The sequence below is a fragment of the Sphaeramia orbicularis genome, chromosome 3, assembly GCF_902148855.1.
Source record: "Sphaeramia orbicularis chromosome 3, fSphaOr1.1, whole genome shotgun sequence".
In the NCBI taxonomy this organism is placed as follows: Eukaryota; Metazoa; Chordata; class Actinopteri; order Kurtiformes; family Apogonidae; genus Sphaeramia; species Sphaeramia orbicularis.
In genome coordinates this window covers 44,955,069-44,969,308 of record NC_043959.1, presented here as the reverse complement: position 1 = coordinate 44,969,308, position 14,240 = coordinate 44,955,069, and the positions used below count along the sequence as shown (strand labels likewise).

The 14,240-nt window shown below is 39.0% G+C and overlaps 1 protein-coding gene across 2 annotated transcripts; it reads left to right on the top strand.

Moving 5' to 3' along the window:
• The first annotated feature begins 1,416 nt into the window (after positions 1 to 1,416).
• Positions 1,417 to 11,360, top strand: wt1b (WT1 transcription factor b). 2 transcript variants are annotated; one of them, XM_030127264.1, is made up of 9 exons: positions 1,417 to 1,837; positions 3,601 to 3,723; positions 4,918 to 5,017; positions 8,006 to 8,086; positions 8,491 to 8,545; positions 8,753 to 8,900; positions 9,133 to 9,222; positions 10,574 to 10,657; positions 10,820 to 11,360. In XM_030127264.1, the coding sequence occupies exons 1-9, from the start codon at positions 1,417 to 1,419 to the stop codon at positions 10,939 to 10,941; spliced, it is 1,224 nt and encodes a 407-aa protein (XP_029983124.1). In that variant the 3' UTR covers positions 10,942 to 11,360. The 2 variants fall into 2 exon arrangements, with proteins under 2 accessions (XP_029983124.1, XP_029983133.1); XM_030127273.1 differs by having other exon boundaries at positions 8,491 to 8,602; positions 10,574 to 10,666.
• The last annotated feature ends 2,880 nt before the right edge of the window (positions 11,361 to 14,240 follow it).

Below are 14,240 nucleotides of genomic sequence, written 5' to 3'. Positions count from 1 at the left end.
TTCTTATTACAGGTCAACAAATGTTGCTGTTTTAAGCATTTAAGCAAAGGGTACATATTACTGCTGTGACAAAAATCATAATTCTCATAAACTCCAAAGATCCGCAGCAGCTGTGTTGAATTTATCCACACAGTCCAAGTGCCTGCACTCCTGTATCCCACAATGAGCTAAGGTCATGACCTCTATCTCTTAACACACATGCACCCACACACGATACATACAGACACACCAACTCCTTCTGTCCTCAACTAATAAATAATTATCTTTTGGTGGTTTTTGGGGTGGGATTTCTCTAAGACCATACAGTTTATGTGGGAAAACAGTCCAAATTGTAATAGTTTTAACACATTTATTGCAAGATTTTAATTTAAATAAGAAATCTGCACTTGATAATTATGATACACATTCTTAAAAAGTTATGTAATCGATATTTAGAAACAAAAAAGCAATATGCATTCTGAAAAGTGAAGTTTTGGTATCTTCTGACTTGTCAGGTTTTTTTTTTTGTTTTTGATGTTGCTTCATCCAGAAAGGAACCGTATTTGGGAAGAGGTGAGTCAGAAGAATTAGAAATGACGACGACAGTCTGAGAAAAGTGCAAAAACAAACAAAACATCTCAATTTTTCTGTTTTTAGAAATACACCTTTAAAAATATTATTGCAATAATTTGAATATTATTAATTTTCTTGAGTTGTACATGTTATAATAGAAATACAGCATTCACATTTGGAAATCTCAGAACCATAAAAACAACTAATTCTGTCTATAAATGTGGGAGGACATTATGATAACAATGTTTGTGACAGCATTTAATCAGCGATGATTTCTCTTTGACGTCTTACTTGGAAATGAACAGTTTTCAGCTCATCAGTACTGATACTATAGAACATAAACCAAAGCACAGGCACACATGTATTGTTGCACACTAATAGATAAACTTTAATTTAGACAAAGATATGAAACATCCTCAGTAGTGCAAATGTGACATTAGTCAGACTCTAGTCAGACGTGCAGTGTGAGCTGGTTGGGGTGAGGCGAGGGAGTCATCTTCTTCTCAGTGTGCTTGCTCCTCCCACTGTCCAATGAGTTAGGCAGTATTTGAGCCTTCAAGAGAGTAAGAAAAGCCAGACTTATAGAGACAGAGGGATAAGGCACTGTTACCATCACACACTCCCACTCCAAAATTACCAATTGAGCTTGAGATTTTTTTATGACATTGCGTCTTTTTTCCGTTAAGACACTTTACCACTTCAGGAAAGATGGTTTAACGGTGCACTGTGATGACAACCATTAGTGTCTGCTATAGGCTTAGTGTTTCTTCTCAACTTTCTGGAGTTTAATAGTGTGTGACTTTGTAATCGTTGACTGGAATACCACCACTGCTCATTTCGGACCGTCTCGAACTGGCATCCCCAATGTTGACTGAACCGTGTGGAGCCTTGGGGCCAATGGGGTCAGAAGTTCGAGACCTGACCCTGTTACCTCCGGCGCCTCCCATGCCATCCTTACCAGGTGGAGGTGGCGGCTGTGGGATGTCTGTTGGTGGCGGCCAGTGGACACAACTGCTGGACCTCCACCCTGGCTCTCCCTATAGCTCCCTGCCCTCCCATCATTCCCTCATCAAGCAGGAACCAGGTTGGGGGGCTTCCGATCCCATTGAGGATCCTCACTGTGGACTTGGGGCCTTCACAGTACACTTCTCAGGCCAGTTTACAGGCTCAGGCCCTTGTCGGGTTGGAGCCTTTGGAGAGCCAACAACAGGACAAGCCAGGATGTTTCCTAATACGACCTATCTCCCCAGCTGTATGGACACCACCTCTGTATCCAGGAACCAGGGTAAGTGGCTGCTACCCACTCCCATGGTACTCAGTAGATCAGTCCACTGTTATATAAGTGCTATGACGACAAGTTTTCACATTTGGCTTTTTTCTGTATTTCTGTGGTTTGACTTTGAGCACATACCTTGTTGTACATGTGTGTGTGATGCAGAGTTGTGCATCAGTTCATGTCTGAAGTTTGTCAACAGGGCTGTGCATGAGCAGGATGTTTCCTGCTGTACTGGGTCATTCTGTCCCATGTCAGGAACAGGCCTGACAGTTTTCTGGTAGCACTCCTAGCAGAGATCCCTAACAGTGTTGTTTACAGTGGTGTCCTGCAGAAATGTACACACTAGCAGAATTTAATAACATATAATACGCTTGCATTTATTTAAATTCATCACTGTTCTACAACCAAGACTAGAACATACATTAGAACATTATGTCTTTGGTTTCATCATAGATTAGTTTGTTACTATTTAATACATTAATACAATTTAATTTATTTCTCCTTTTTTGAGGTGCTTTGTAAAAATTTACATGCAATATACAATGTGCTGAGTTCAAGTTCATATCCATTCATATTAGAAACAGAAAAAATTATGCATTGATAAATATAAATTGATTTTCAAATTATAAACAAGACAAAGTTATGAATCACATTCAATCTGATGGCGGCCAATTGCAGATAAATTACCTGTATTTTAGAAATTAAGGTTTTGGTCTTTATATTTTATACATTCTTTTCTTCTTTTAACCTGGGGAACTATGTTTTAATATGTAAAACAGGAAAAAAGATTATTCCACAAAGAGAAAAAAAATATGACAAAAAAGATCAGAATTGTTATTCAGAAGGATTTTCTGAATCACTAAAACAGAAACAAGGAATCAGCTATTTCAAAGCCCAGTGGAAACACAATTAATGAAAGTGAACAGTGAGTCATAATCTGGCTCCATTTAGTCTTTTTTAATATATTTAACACATAATGTACTTCCAGGTTATTAACATTTACAGACATATTAATCTGGAGTCAAACTTTATTTTTCCAGTGAATAAATACAGACCTCATGTGTCAGAGGTTTAAAGTGCATGTGTTCAGTGTGACTTTCAGAGACATTATGCACTGAATCTTATTTGCGTAGTTCAGTGGAAAGCCATTTCTGATAAAATACTCAGGGTTAGCGCTCTACAAGCTGCAGGGATTTAAGTAAGAGTGTGTGAATCATTTTTCTCTGAAGCTTTTCAACATCCCTCTGCGGTCTGACTTAGGTCAACAGCCTGTCATAGACATGTACTGTATGTGTGTTGTATGTTGTTATTCTCAAAGCTTAAACTGACTAATATATTCAGCTCGTGTATCTACAATGAATCTACAGTGATTTCTTGCAGATTTATGTCCACGAATACGTTTTTTTAAAATTCAGTATGTGGTATAAAGTCTGATCTCTGTCCATCTGTGGTGTGTTTGCCAATATTCCTTTTTCACTTGCCATAAATATCGTATCTACAAGGTCAAAGATAGATGGCAGAGGAAAAGAATACGTTACAAGGGAAGAGGATTTAGTGGTTGGATTTATGTCTCTCAGAGGTAACTCCAGAAGGGACTCCAGAGCTACAACTGGGAAGATTCAGATAACTGACCAGATACTGGGTTTCAGAATGTTACAGTCATTAGCTGGATGGTAATCTAATGAATCGACCAGACAAATACCCTTATTTCATCCTTTTCTCTTTTTTTTTTTTTTTTTTTTTTTTTTGCTTCTCTTCTTGTTTTCCCTCAGGTTATGGAGGAGTGGGTTTAGACAGCAACCCCAGCTATGGTCTCACTCCGTCACACCACACCCCTCAACTCTCCAGCTTGTCCTTCAAACACGAGGACACAGTGTCACCTCCAAACAACATAGGTAACTGTCTACAGCCTGACGGGTTTTTAACTAAATTGACTCACAGACCAGACGGCTGTCATGTCACAGCAAGGTTATATAAGTAACCCATCATTTTCCATAGAACAACAAAAGCGCTATTATCCATTTTCCTTCATCTCGCTCCATCTCTGTCATATACGCATGCATATATAAACACATTCTCCCTCTCGCTCTTTAAGCATATGGTTAGTGACTCTGGAAATGATAACTTGAGGAAACAGCTTTATTTCAATCTGCAGGAATGTCAAAAACTGTCTGGGGACCAATATAGTATATGAACCTAAGAAGGAGCGGATCTGTTGTCTCTGAAAAGAGAGTTGAGTATCTGCGCCGACATGAACATACAAATATTACATGTGTTTATGTCCACGCCGCCTTTGTTATTAGATCGTATTAGTGTGCTCACTGCAGAAGCGTAATTTCAAGAAACTTATATCTGGGAAATAAGTGCTATTTCTTTCTTTAAAAAAACAAAACAAAACATGTCACGCATGTTTTTCTCTGGAAAAATAATCTGCTCTTAAGAAAATATATTATACAACGTTGTCTTAATAATATATTGCACTTAATATTGACTTATATTTAACCTGTAATGAACTAAAAGGATGATTTACAAAATATCCTAGTAGAGGAACATTTTTTATTTAGTCGAAGAGTCAAACCATGTGCACAACTTCCCAATTTAAAATGTTAATCTATATTTAATAGTTGTCTAAATTGTTGAAGTGTTTTGTTTCTCATTTTCAGGTCTTTCATGGGCTTGGATTTGCTATAATTTGCTTCATTTTCCCATTTGCTAATTTGTATGCATAATACAAGAGAATCTGATGATATTTAATAGTATTTAGCTTCTGAAGTGGCTGAAGAGCAAAACCTACTATGTGAACAATGCACTTTTTTGTGAAAATGTTAAAAAAAAAAATCTTGTTTTCTTGCAGAATGCTATTTGTAAACAGCAGTATATTGAGTATCGTTAACAAATTGCTTTCTGCAAGAAAACAATGACATTTTTGTAGTTTCCAGATGGGAGGTTTTGCTGTTTAGCCATCGTTCTGTCTAGTAGTGTGTTTTTAAGTGGATTCAAGTGAGTTATAATAAATAAATATGTTGAATTTTTAATATGCTATGACAACTCACTTATCTAATGCAGCTTTTGTGTTTGGTTTTATTCAGTTGACCAGCAGTACCCAGCTCCTCCTCCCATGTTTGGTTGCCACAGTCCTCCAGAATCATGTCCAAGCAGCCAAGCTTTACTCCTAAGAAACTACAACAGGTACAGTTAGTTATGACTGCATGGCTTTTATTGTTGTATCAACCCGTGCTACCTTAAATCCCCTTTCGGCACAATTCTACTATCCGCAGTGTTTTGAGACTCCTCAGTCATCCATTACTGTCAGATTCTTTCCACTAACAACACATGCGGCTACTCACTCGCAGCTCTTCTGGTAATTTTTAGAAGTGTGAACTCTCACTGATCCTACGTTAAGCCCTATGTCTGCATCTGCACCGTCTGGATCCTGAATCCTAATTTGTTCTGAGGTTAAGTGCTGCCCATTGGTTCTCAGCAGTCCAAAACAAACACCGAGTGATCTACTGCTGATGTGTCTGAGTCCACCCTGAGGAAAAATGAGGAGAAATGTAAAAGAGACAAGTTCAGTGAAAGTCACAGTAGAGTGGGGGGTTGGGTAGTTAAAGTTCGGAATCTGCTTATTTTAACCTCTGTATGAGTTTCCAACTTGTTTTCATTTTGATGCAAAACATCTCATGGGGTAAATTAGGATGAAATTCTTTGCATGCCGCCTTGCAATGTTTTTGGAAGAAAAGGAACATGTTCAACCCAAATACTGGAACAGCACCTGATAAGAAAGAAGACGACTTCAGTGCTGTTAGAGCTTATGATATGAACTGGAAACCCTCAAACAAAACACAGCGACGTGCACGTGTACGCCCGCGCACATACACACAGTGCGTATATGTCATGTATCAGTGAGTCTTTCCACAGTTTACCATAGCTAAGAGCTGATTAGCGAGCCATCACGATCCTTCCCTCAAGGACTTCTCAAGGAATGCCGTCCAGAATCCCCCCTGAAACTGTTTCCCGCCTTTAATGATACCGAGGACAGAGTGATGTCATGCACCGGTCCGTGGTGTACTAGGCACCGAGGCCCTCACCCAGCAGAGCGCACAGTTGTATCTCCAAGTGTGTGTATGTACTGTGTGAGATTGTGTGCACCAGTATGATGTGCCAAGGTAAAGAATGGCCCCGAGCCCATGTTTTTTAATGAAGCCAGTGAGGAGTGTGGTGGGTGGACAGGATGTGTTAATAAGTGAACCATTTGGAGTTCCCCTTCAATGAAATGTCTTCATTATCCATACAAGGGAAGAGAAATGGCAGGAAGAACGCAGTAACATAAATATCGTGGCAGTTTACTAATTCAAGGGGTTCCTGAAAAAGAGTAAATTAAAAAAGAGAAAAGGGTTTTTCTCTTACATGTCCTGACCCTTACAAACAAACCTTTTCTGTGATCATTCAATTCATTAATGCCTGTTTCACCAGTGGCTCCCTTGAAATTTCTCCAAATAGGCTTGTCCCACTGTCTTGTCTGATGTTTGTTTTGTCCCACTGTCTTGTCTAATGTTGGTTTTGTCCCACTGTCTTGTCTTCTTGTTTTGTCCCACTGTCTTGTCTTATATTTGTTTTGTCCCACTGTCTTGTCTTTTTGTTTTGTCCCACTGTCTTGTCTTCTTGTTTTGTCCCACTGTCTTGTCTTATATTTGTTTTGTCCCACTGTCTTGTCTTTTGTCTGTTTTGTCCCACTGTCTCTTGTCTTATTGTTTTGTCCCACTCTCTTGACTTATTGTTTTGTCCCACTGTCTTGTCTTTTTGTTTGTCCCACTGTCTTGTCTTCTTGTTTTGTCCCACTGTCTTGTCTTATATTTGTTTTGTCCCACTGTCTTGTCTTTTGTCTGTTTTGTCCCACTGTCTCTTGTCTTATTGTTTTGTCCCACTCTCTTGACTTATTGTTTTGTCCCACTGTCTTGTCTTATATTTGTTTTGTCCCACTGTCTTGTCTTATTGTTTTGTCCCACTGTCTTGTCTTATATTTGTTTTGTCCCACTGTCTTGTCTTATTGTTTTGTCCCACTGTCTTGTCTTATATTTGTTTTGTCCCACTGTCTTGTCTTCTTGTTTTGTCCCACTGTCTTGTCTTCTTGTTTTGTCCCACTGTCTTGTCTTATATTTGTTTTGTCCCACTGTCTTGTCTTATGTCTGTTTTGTCCCATTGTCTTGTCTTATTGTTTTGTCCCACTCTCTTGACTTATTGTTTTGTCCCACTGTCTTGTCTTTTTGTTTGTCCCACTGTCTTGTCTTTTGTCTGTTTTGTCCCACTGTCTTGTCTTCTTGTTTTGTCCCACTGTCTTGTCTTTTGTCTGTTTTGTCCCACTGTCTTGTCTTCTTGTTTTGTCCCACTGTCTTGTCTTATATTTGTTTTGTCCCACTGTCTTGTCTTCTTGTTTTGTCCCACTGTCTTGGTTTTTTGTTTTGTCCCACTGTCTTGTCTTATATTTGTTTTGTCCCACTGTCTTGTCTTTTTGTTTGTCCCACTGTCTTGTCTTTTGTCTGTTTTGTCCCACTGTCTTGTCTTCTTGTTTTGTCCCACTGTCTTGTCTTTTTGTTTGTCCCACTGTCTTGTCTTTTGTCTGTTTTGTCCCACTGTCTTGTCTTTTGTCTGTTTTGTCCCACTGTCTTGTCTTATATTTGTTTTGTCCCACTGTCTTGTCTCGTCCTGTCCCTGTACACTTTCGTCCACATGAGTCCTCCCTCTATGTATATGTATATATCAGGGTAGAGACTGCGATCTGGTAGGATCGGCGATTCTACCAGTAGAAACTCCGATCAGAGTCTCTACTGGTAGAAACTCCGATCGGGTTAGGGTTAGGGTTAGGGTTAGGGTTAGGGTTAGGGTCAGAGACTCTGATCGGAGTTTCTACTGGTAGAATCGCCGATCCTACCAGATCGCAGTCTCTACCCTGACATATACAAGCAAGGAATGGATGAACATGTGAATATAAAATTGAGATTGTTACTTAAACACAAGCTGTGATTAAAAATAAGTTGTCCTCCAAAGAGGGATGGTGGTGGCAGGTTTAAAAATAAAAAATAAAAAAGAAGAAATTGCACTAAATACCCTAAATAAAGACTGTCCATTATTTCATGACAAGTGTAATTTCTATCCTAAAGACTGTGCTGTTTTACACAGTGATAACCTGTACCAAATGGCATCTCAGCTGGAGTGTGTAACATGGAACCAAATGAACTCCCTGGCATCTTCCATGAAGAGGTACGTTTTTACTTTAACATTCTGTATGTCTTTAGTCTTGATGTGTGTATCAGAACAAAAGAGAAGAAAGACGAGGAGGATTTTACCAGATGGTTGCTGGCCTACAGCCTGGGGAGATCAAGAGGTGGAAGAGAACACTGTTTTTATTTGTGTGCATTTGCTGTGCACTTATGATTTGAAGACAAAAAAAATAAAAAATAAAGGTTTTGCAAAGTGAGGATCCACAGTTGGAGTTAAAGATGTAAAAGTGGAAAATTAAGCTGTGTTAAGCCTGGCTAAGACGTGTGTGTGTGTGTGTGTGTGTGTCCATGTTCAAAAAACAAAAGCCTGCATTATTTTTTCAGTTGTGAAATCACATTCCTTGAGTTTTATTTAAGGTTGAGGTTTGTTTTTCTTTATGTTAGTGGCCATGGGACCAGCTACGAGAGTGACCCTGCAGCCCCACCTACACCCATGCTTGTAAGCTGTAGCACCCAGTACCACATACATGCACATGGTGTCTTCAGAGGACTTCAGGTTAGCCAGAGTAAAGAGACTTTTAAATATATGCATGTACAGAAGATATGCAAACAGGCCAATCTGAATAAATGAAAACCCAAAGTCAAGTTCATTCTCACTCTCTTATCTTTTTTTTTTTTTCCTTTCTTGTCTCTTTTGTCTCTACAGGATGTCCGACGGGTACCTGGTATCGCTAACCCAGTTGCGAGGACATCAGAGGCGAGTGAAAAGCGTCCATTTATGTGTGTTTATCCTGGCTGCAGCAAGAGATACTTCAAACTCTCACATCTGCAGATGCACGGCCGCAAACACACAGGTGAGATCTTGTTATTTATTTCACTTTCCTCGCTCAGAGCTGAAGCAAATTGAAAAATGACAAATGCAAGTAGGGAAAAGTAGGTTGATAAAACATTGGACACGGTGCAGAGGTAAAGAGAGTTACATTAGGATAAATAAGGATGATCCAGATGTTACTGCCAATTATTCATTTTCTGGAATTCAGGTGAGGATGATGATAATATCCCTGATGATTATGGGTTATATTTCAGGGGAGAAGCCTTACCAGTGTGATTTCACAGACTGTGGACGCAGATTTGCTCGGTCAGACCAGTTGAAGAGACACCAGCGCAGACACACAGGTAGAACCATAGCAACCTATTGCATTTGGTCTTTTTTCTTTCTCCAAACTGTTCCCTCTGTTGTCTAGATATAAGTCATTACACTGCAAAAATCCAATTCTTACCAAGTGTATTTTTCTTATTTCTAGTTAAAATATCTCATCACACTTGATCTTGAAAATCTTATTTCAAGAATTCTTACCAAGATAATTTTCACTTGTTCCATTGACAGATTTTTTTTTTAGCAAAAAAAATCTTGAATTAAGCAAAAAAAAAAAAAAAACTTAAATTAAACAACAAAAAAACCCCAAACTTGAATTAAGCAAAAAAAAAAAAATCTTAAATTAAGCAAAAAAAATCTTGAATTAAAGCAAAAAAATCTGCCAATGGACCAAGTGAAAATGATCTTGGTAAGATTTCGTGAAATAAGATTTTCAAGATCTATTCTCTATAAATAAGTTCTTATATCTCACTTACAAGTTAGTCTTTAGGTGATTATGTCTTATTTTAAGTGTGATTAGATATTTTGACGAGAAATGAGAAAACTACACTTGGTAAGATTTTGATTTTTGCAGCGTATGTGTTCAGACCATTAATACTGCTGAAATCCATTGCAATTTCACCCTCATGAATTTCTGACAAAGTGCTTAAGACAAACATTATCCGTCAATGAAAGCAACACCTATGTGTGAATCATGAACTGAAATGACCTTAAAGGGTTTTTGTTCTTAACCCTTTCATGCATACAGGTCACTCAAGTGGACAGCTATTCTAGAGTTGTTCTCTTGTATATTCATGGGTTTTGTTGTGCTTTTCGTTTTTGTTTTTCTTGTTTTGTTTTGGGGGTTTTTTACACATATTTTTATTAAAGTTTTAAGACACTACATATCTTTTCTGACATGAATTGGTAACATTATGTAGATCTCCCCTGAGCATAAACCCCCAGAATCACAAGCCCTCCTCATACTTTTCACACAGTTTATCCGTAAATACATGTTTCTGTGTGTCAAAAAATTAAACATATGGTGTCCAGCTGAGTGGACATTTTTGCAACTTCATGAAAAATAGGTTCATAAGAATTTTTTTTTTTTTTTCATTATTATTTTTTTAATGTATTTTTTTAGATTTTTAAATTATTTGTATTTAATTAATGAATTTATTTATTTTTATTTTTCAGAAAATTTTCAATCGAATTGTTTTTTTCATGCCTAAAGAGGAATAAAAACACTCAGGAAAAATTTTTGATTAAGGTTCTTAGAATTTGTGCATGAAAGGGTTAATGCCTGCACCGTCTGATAGCATATTTATCCTTTGACCCTCACTCCAGTTCTGTCTTTGCCACCACTGTATAACCACTGGCATTTCTGTGTAGGCGTGAAGCCCTTTCAGTGTGAGACGTGTCAGAGACAGTTTTCACGGTCAGACCACCTTAAGACACACACTCGGACTCATACAGGTAAAACAAGTGCGTATACCTTTATTTTTCTTCCCTTGCATTCTTCTCCTGACTTTGATCAGTTGGTAACAAAAACATAAGCTGGCATTCCAAGAGATAAACCCACTCTAAAGCAATGATCTTCTCTTGTTTTTCCTCTTTTTTTTGTCCCCTCTTTGTCAGGTGAAAAGCCTTTTACCTGCCGCTGGTCCAACTGTCAGAAGAAGTTTGCCCGCTCTGACGAGTTGGTGCGCCACCACAGCATGCACCAGAGGAACCTGACCAAGCTGCAGCCTGCCATCTGAGCAGCCAGAGGAGGAGGAGGAGGACAAAGACGAAGGTGACAATATGTTGTGCCAGCTAGCAGAGAAAGACGCTGGAGCCTGGTCAGCGGTTATGGTGCCTTGCCAGACTTGCTGAAGTGGAGAGCACAGCTGATGCCTCCCTCCGCCAGATGACGGCAGGAGACTCACAGATGATCCATGAGATCTTCAAGCGGCACCTCTGTCAGCGCTCATTTTGTTTATTTGACATTAAAACTCAGACTTTAAGGTTCAACACCACAGTAATTCTGAGCCACGAAAAACAATTTGACACAAAATGAGGAAACTGTTGTCACACTTTGTTGTATATTACAGTACACTTGCACTGGTTTCTTGTTTTTTTTGTTAAAACTGTGTCATGAAAATGTGCTGGACTATGTTAACTGGATTTAGGAAATGGACGTGTCACTATTTTGTAAAAAAAAAAAAAAAAAAAAAAAATGCTGGTTTTGGCAATGTGAAAATGTTTGTATTCCATTCTTACAGTATAAATGATACTCATCTTTTTGTATATAAAGTATGTGGTGTACTTGGTTACATTTATAAACATCATTTTCCATTTTGTATGTTCATAAAGTTTTGATGCACATCGCTGTAAAAGTTAAAAGTGTATGCTTGTGTTTGTGTGTCAGAGCAAAGAAGAAAAAAAAAAAAAGAAGGAGTGTGGGTGTTGGGTTAAGCAGCCACCTATGAGTGGTGGTGAAGTGGTGAATGGGTGACAGACCATAAAACAGCACCTCACTGTGACTCTGACACTGTGCAGGTCTCACCCTCCTAAATCTCCCACACACATCTTCATAACTAGGAACATCTGGAACACAATAAATCTCATTAGAAAAGACACATACCTCAGTGTCGGCTGGCTGGACTTCACCGACTGCCCCCTTCTGTATGAGCTGGGCCCCAACGTCCATGCACACATTAAATACTCTGTAACAATCCCAAGTTAAGAGCTGTATTTGAACCACAAGATGGCAGTATCAGCCTTTTCAGTGCAAGCAGATGGAAGCTGAGCTGTGTTCACTCATCCATATGCAAGTGTTGAAGTGTGTGAGTCAATCCAAAATGCTTCTTATAGTTTTACACTTCAGGCTGCAGATAGTCTGTGCCCACTTCAGTTTTGTCCTTAGCGGTACTGAACGGGCCACAACAAACAAGTTAATGTCAAGGAAAGTGAGAAACAGAAAAGTGTGTTCAGCGTACAGCCTGGTCGATCAAAAATGCATGATGTGGATGGAGTTGTGTGTCAGCTTGTGTGCAAGTCTATAAGAGATGGGATGATTCAGCTCCAGCAGGTATGTTAATAAAATATGACTCACTGTGAGCTGCTGCATGGCTCTATGGGTTAATGATGTTATATACCTGGAAAAGCAGCACATACAGCGGGGGGGGGGGGGGGGGGGTATATATATATACATAGCTGTTGGCTACATATTCACATGTGAAAATCACAGTACATATTTACTGAGGGTATTCGCTCAACAGAAACACACATATAATACGTGCCCTCTCATCTGCACCTGCACTTGCTTATTTCATTTCAACCGACAGAAAGATTAAAATGCCGTTCTCCTGTTTCAGGGTCACAGGCCTCTCATTTGAAGTGGTGATTCAGGTTGTTTTCCAATCCCCATAATGGCTGTGAGGTAGTATCTCTGTGATGTTCTGTTTTTTTTTTTTTTTTTTCTCCTTCTTAATCCAATGCACGTTGATTAAGAAGCACTACTCTTTGTTCTCTCTCTGCAGGGGCGCCGGGAAGTGGAGAAGATCAGAGGGACAGCAGAGCAGAGCATTTTACTCACTCCAGTTCACTTTTAACTGGAGACTGCCAAGGCTGGGAGAAGCATGATGAGTCCATGCTTTAAATGCCCTTCTTTGTTACTAGGGATGTCCGATATTGGCTTTTTTGCCAAAAACCGATATGTCGATATTGTCCAACGCTTAATTTCCAATTCCGATATCTACCGATACCACTAATTTTAGGTAACATCACATATCTCCTGTCATGGAATTAACACATCATGCCTAATGTTATTGTGATGTCCCACTGGATGCATTCTCAAATGCAACGAGGCTTTCAAAATGTAAACACTGTCTGTGCAAAGAATACATACTTCAACTTAAGTTGTGCAAAAAATGCCATATTTATTTATTTTCTCTCCCTCCCTCCATGAGTCTATTACAGTGTGGCAACTCTACTGTACAATTTTGAAAACTGGACATTTCTTTCAGCTAAAAACAACGCTTCATTTACGCGTCAGTAAATGCCGGCGAAATCAAGGCATTATTTTATCAGTTTTAATGATAGGCAAAAAAAACAATAATGATATTCACCGATATTACATTTTTATGCCAATATCGGGCCGATAATATCGGTGGGCCAATATTATCAGACATCCCTATTTGTTACTACCACCATTATCGCACACTGACCTCAGACATACACTCACAGGCAATGAAAACTTTGAGACCATATTTTTTGACATAATTTTTTATTTTGAAACCTTAAACTGGAATTTTTCATATGAATCATTTGTTTAGGATATTGGCATACAGAAACAAAAATCTAAAGTTTCAAGAATAACTTCAAAACAAAAAACTTAACAAAAGAAAATGGCACCTGCCAAACACAAAATCACAGCAGTCAATACCGGGTATGGCCTTCATTTGCTTCGATGCAGGCGGCGATCCGTTGGCGCATGCTTCGGACTAGGTGTCGTGTTGTGGCGTTCAACCAGGTTTCTGATTGTGGGTTGGGAACAGCCCATACATAGGCCTGGCTATATCAGTGTAGCTCATACCGGCCTCCACCATACCCAGTGCCCTGAGACGTTGTTCACGTGATAGACGTGGCATGATACCGTTCACTGGACTAACAATGGTGGCCTTTCTGGGCCTTTATATAGGCCTTCAAAACCAATCCTCAAATTGTGCAGATACCCACTGAGTATTGCTCACTGTGTATTTGGTCCACTTTTGCAAAGAGACCAACCCATGTGCAATGAACCATGACAGCTCATCAGTATCTCAACTACCCGAGCACTAAGTCATCAATAAATCCACAGTGAATAATTACAACCCCCCTACAAGTAGAAATATGCATACATTTCTACCTCAAAGTTTCTATTGACTGTCTGTATACATTGATCACTCTGATTTAGTTCCTCAGAAGTGGTTAGATTGAGAAAAACAAATATTCCGATCAGTGATACGGAGGATGTGTAATGTCTGATGTCTATTCTCCCATTCTGCCAAATGTTACCACCAATCTGAATGCATGA

Coding starts and splice junctions, on each gene's coding strand:
- wt1b (XM_030127273.1), top strand. CDS start 1,417: ATGTTGACTGAACCGTGTGGAGCCTTGGGGCCAATGGGGTCAGAAGTT. Junction 8,603..8,752: donor GTGTCTTCAGAGGACTTCAG/GTTAGCCAGAGT, acceptor TTGTCTCTACAG/GATGTCCGACGGGTACCTGG. Junction 10,667..10,819: donor GACTCATACAGGTAAAACAA/GTGCGTATACCT, acceptor CCTCTTTGTCAG/GTGAAAAGCCTTTTACCTGC.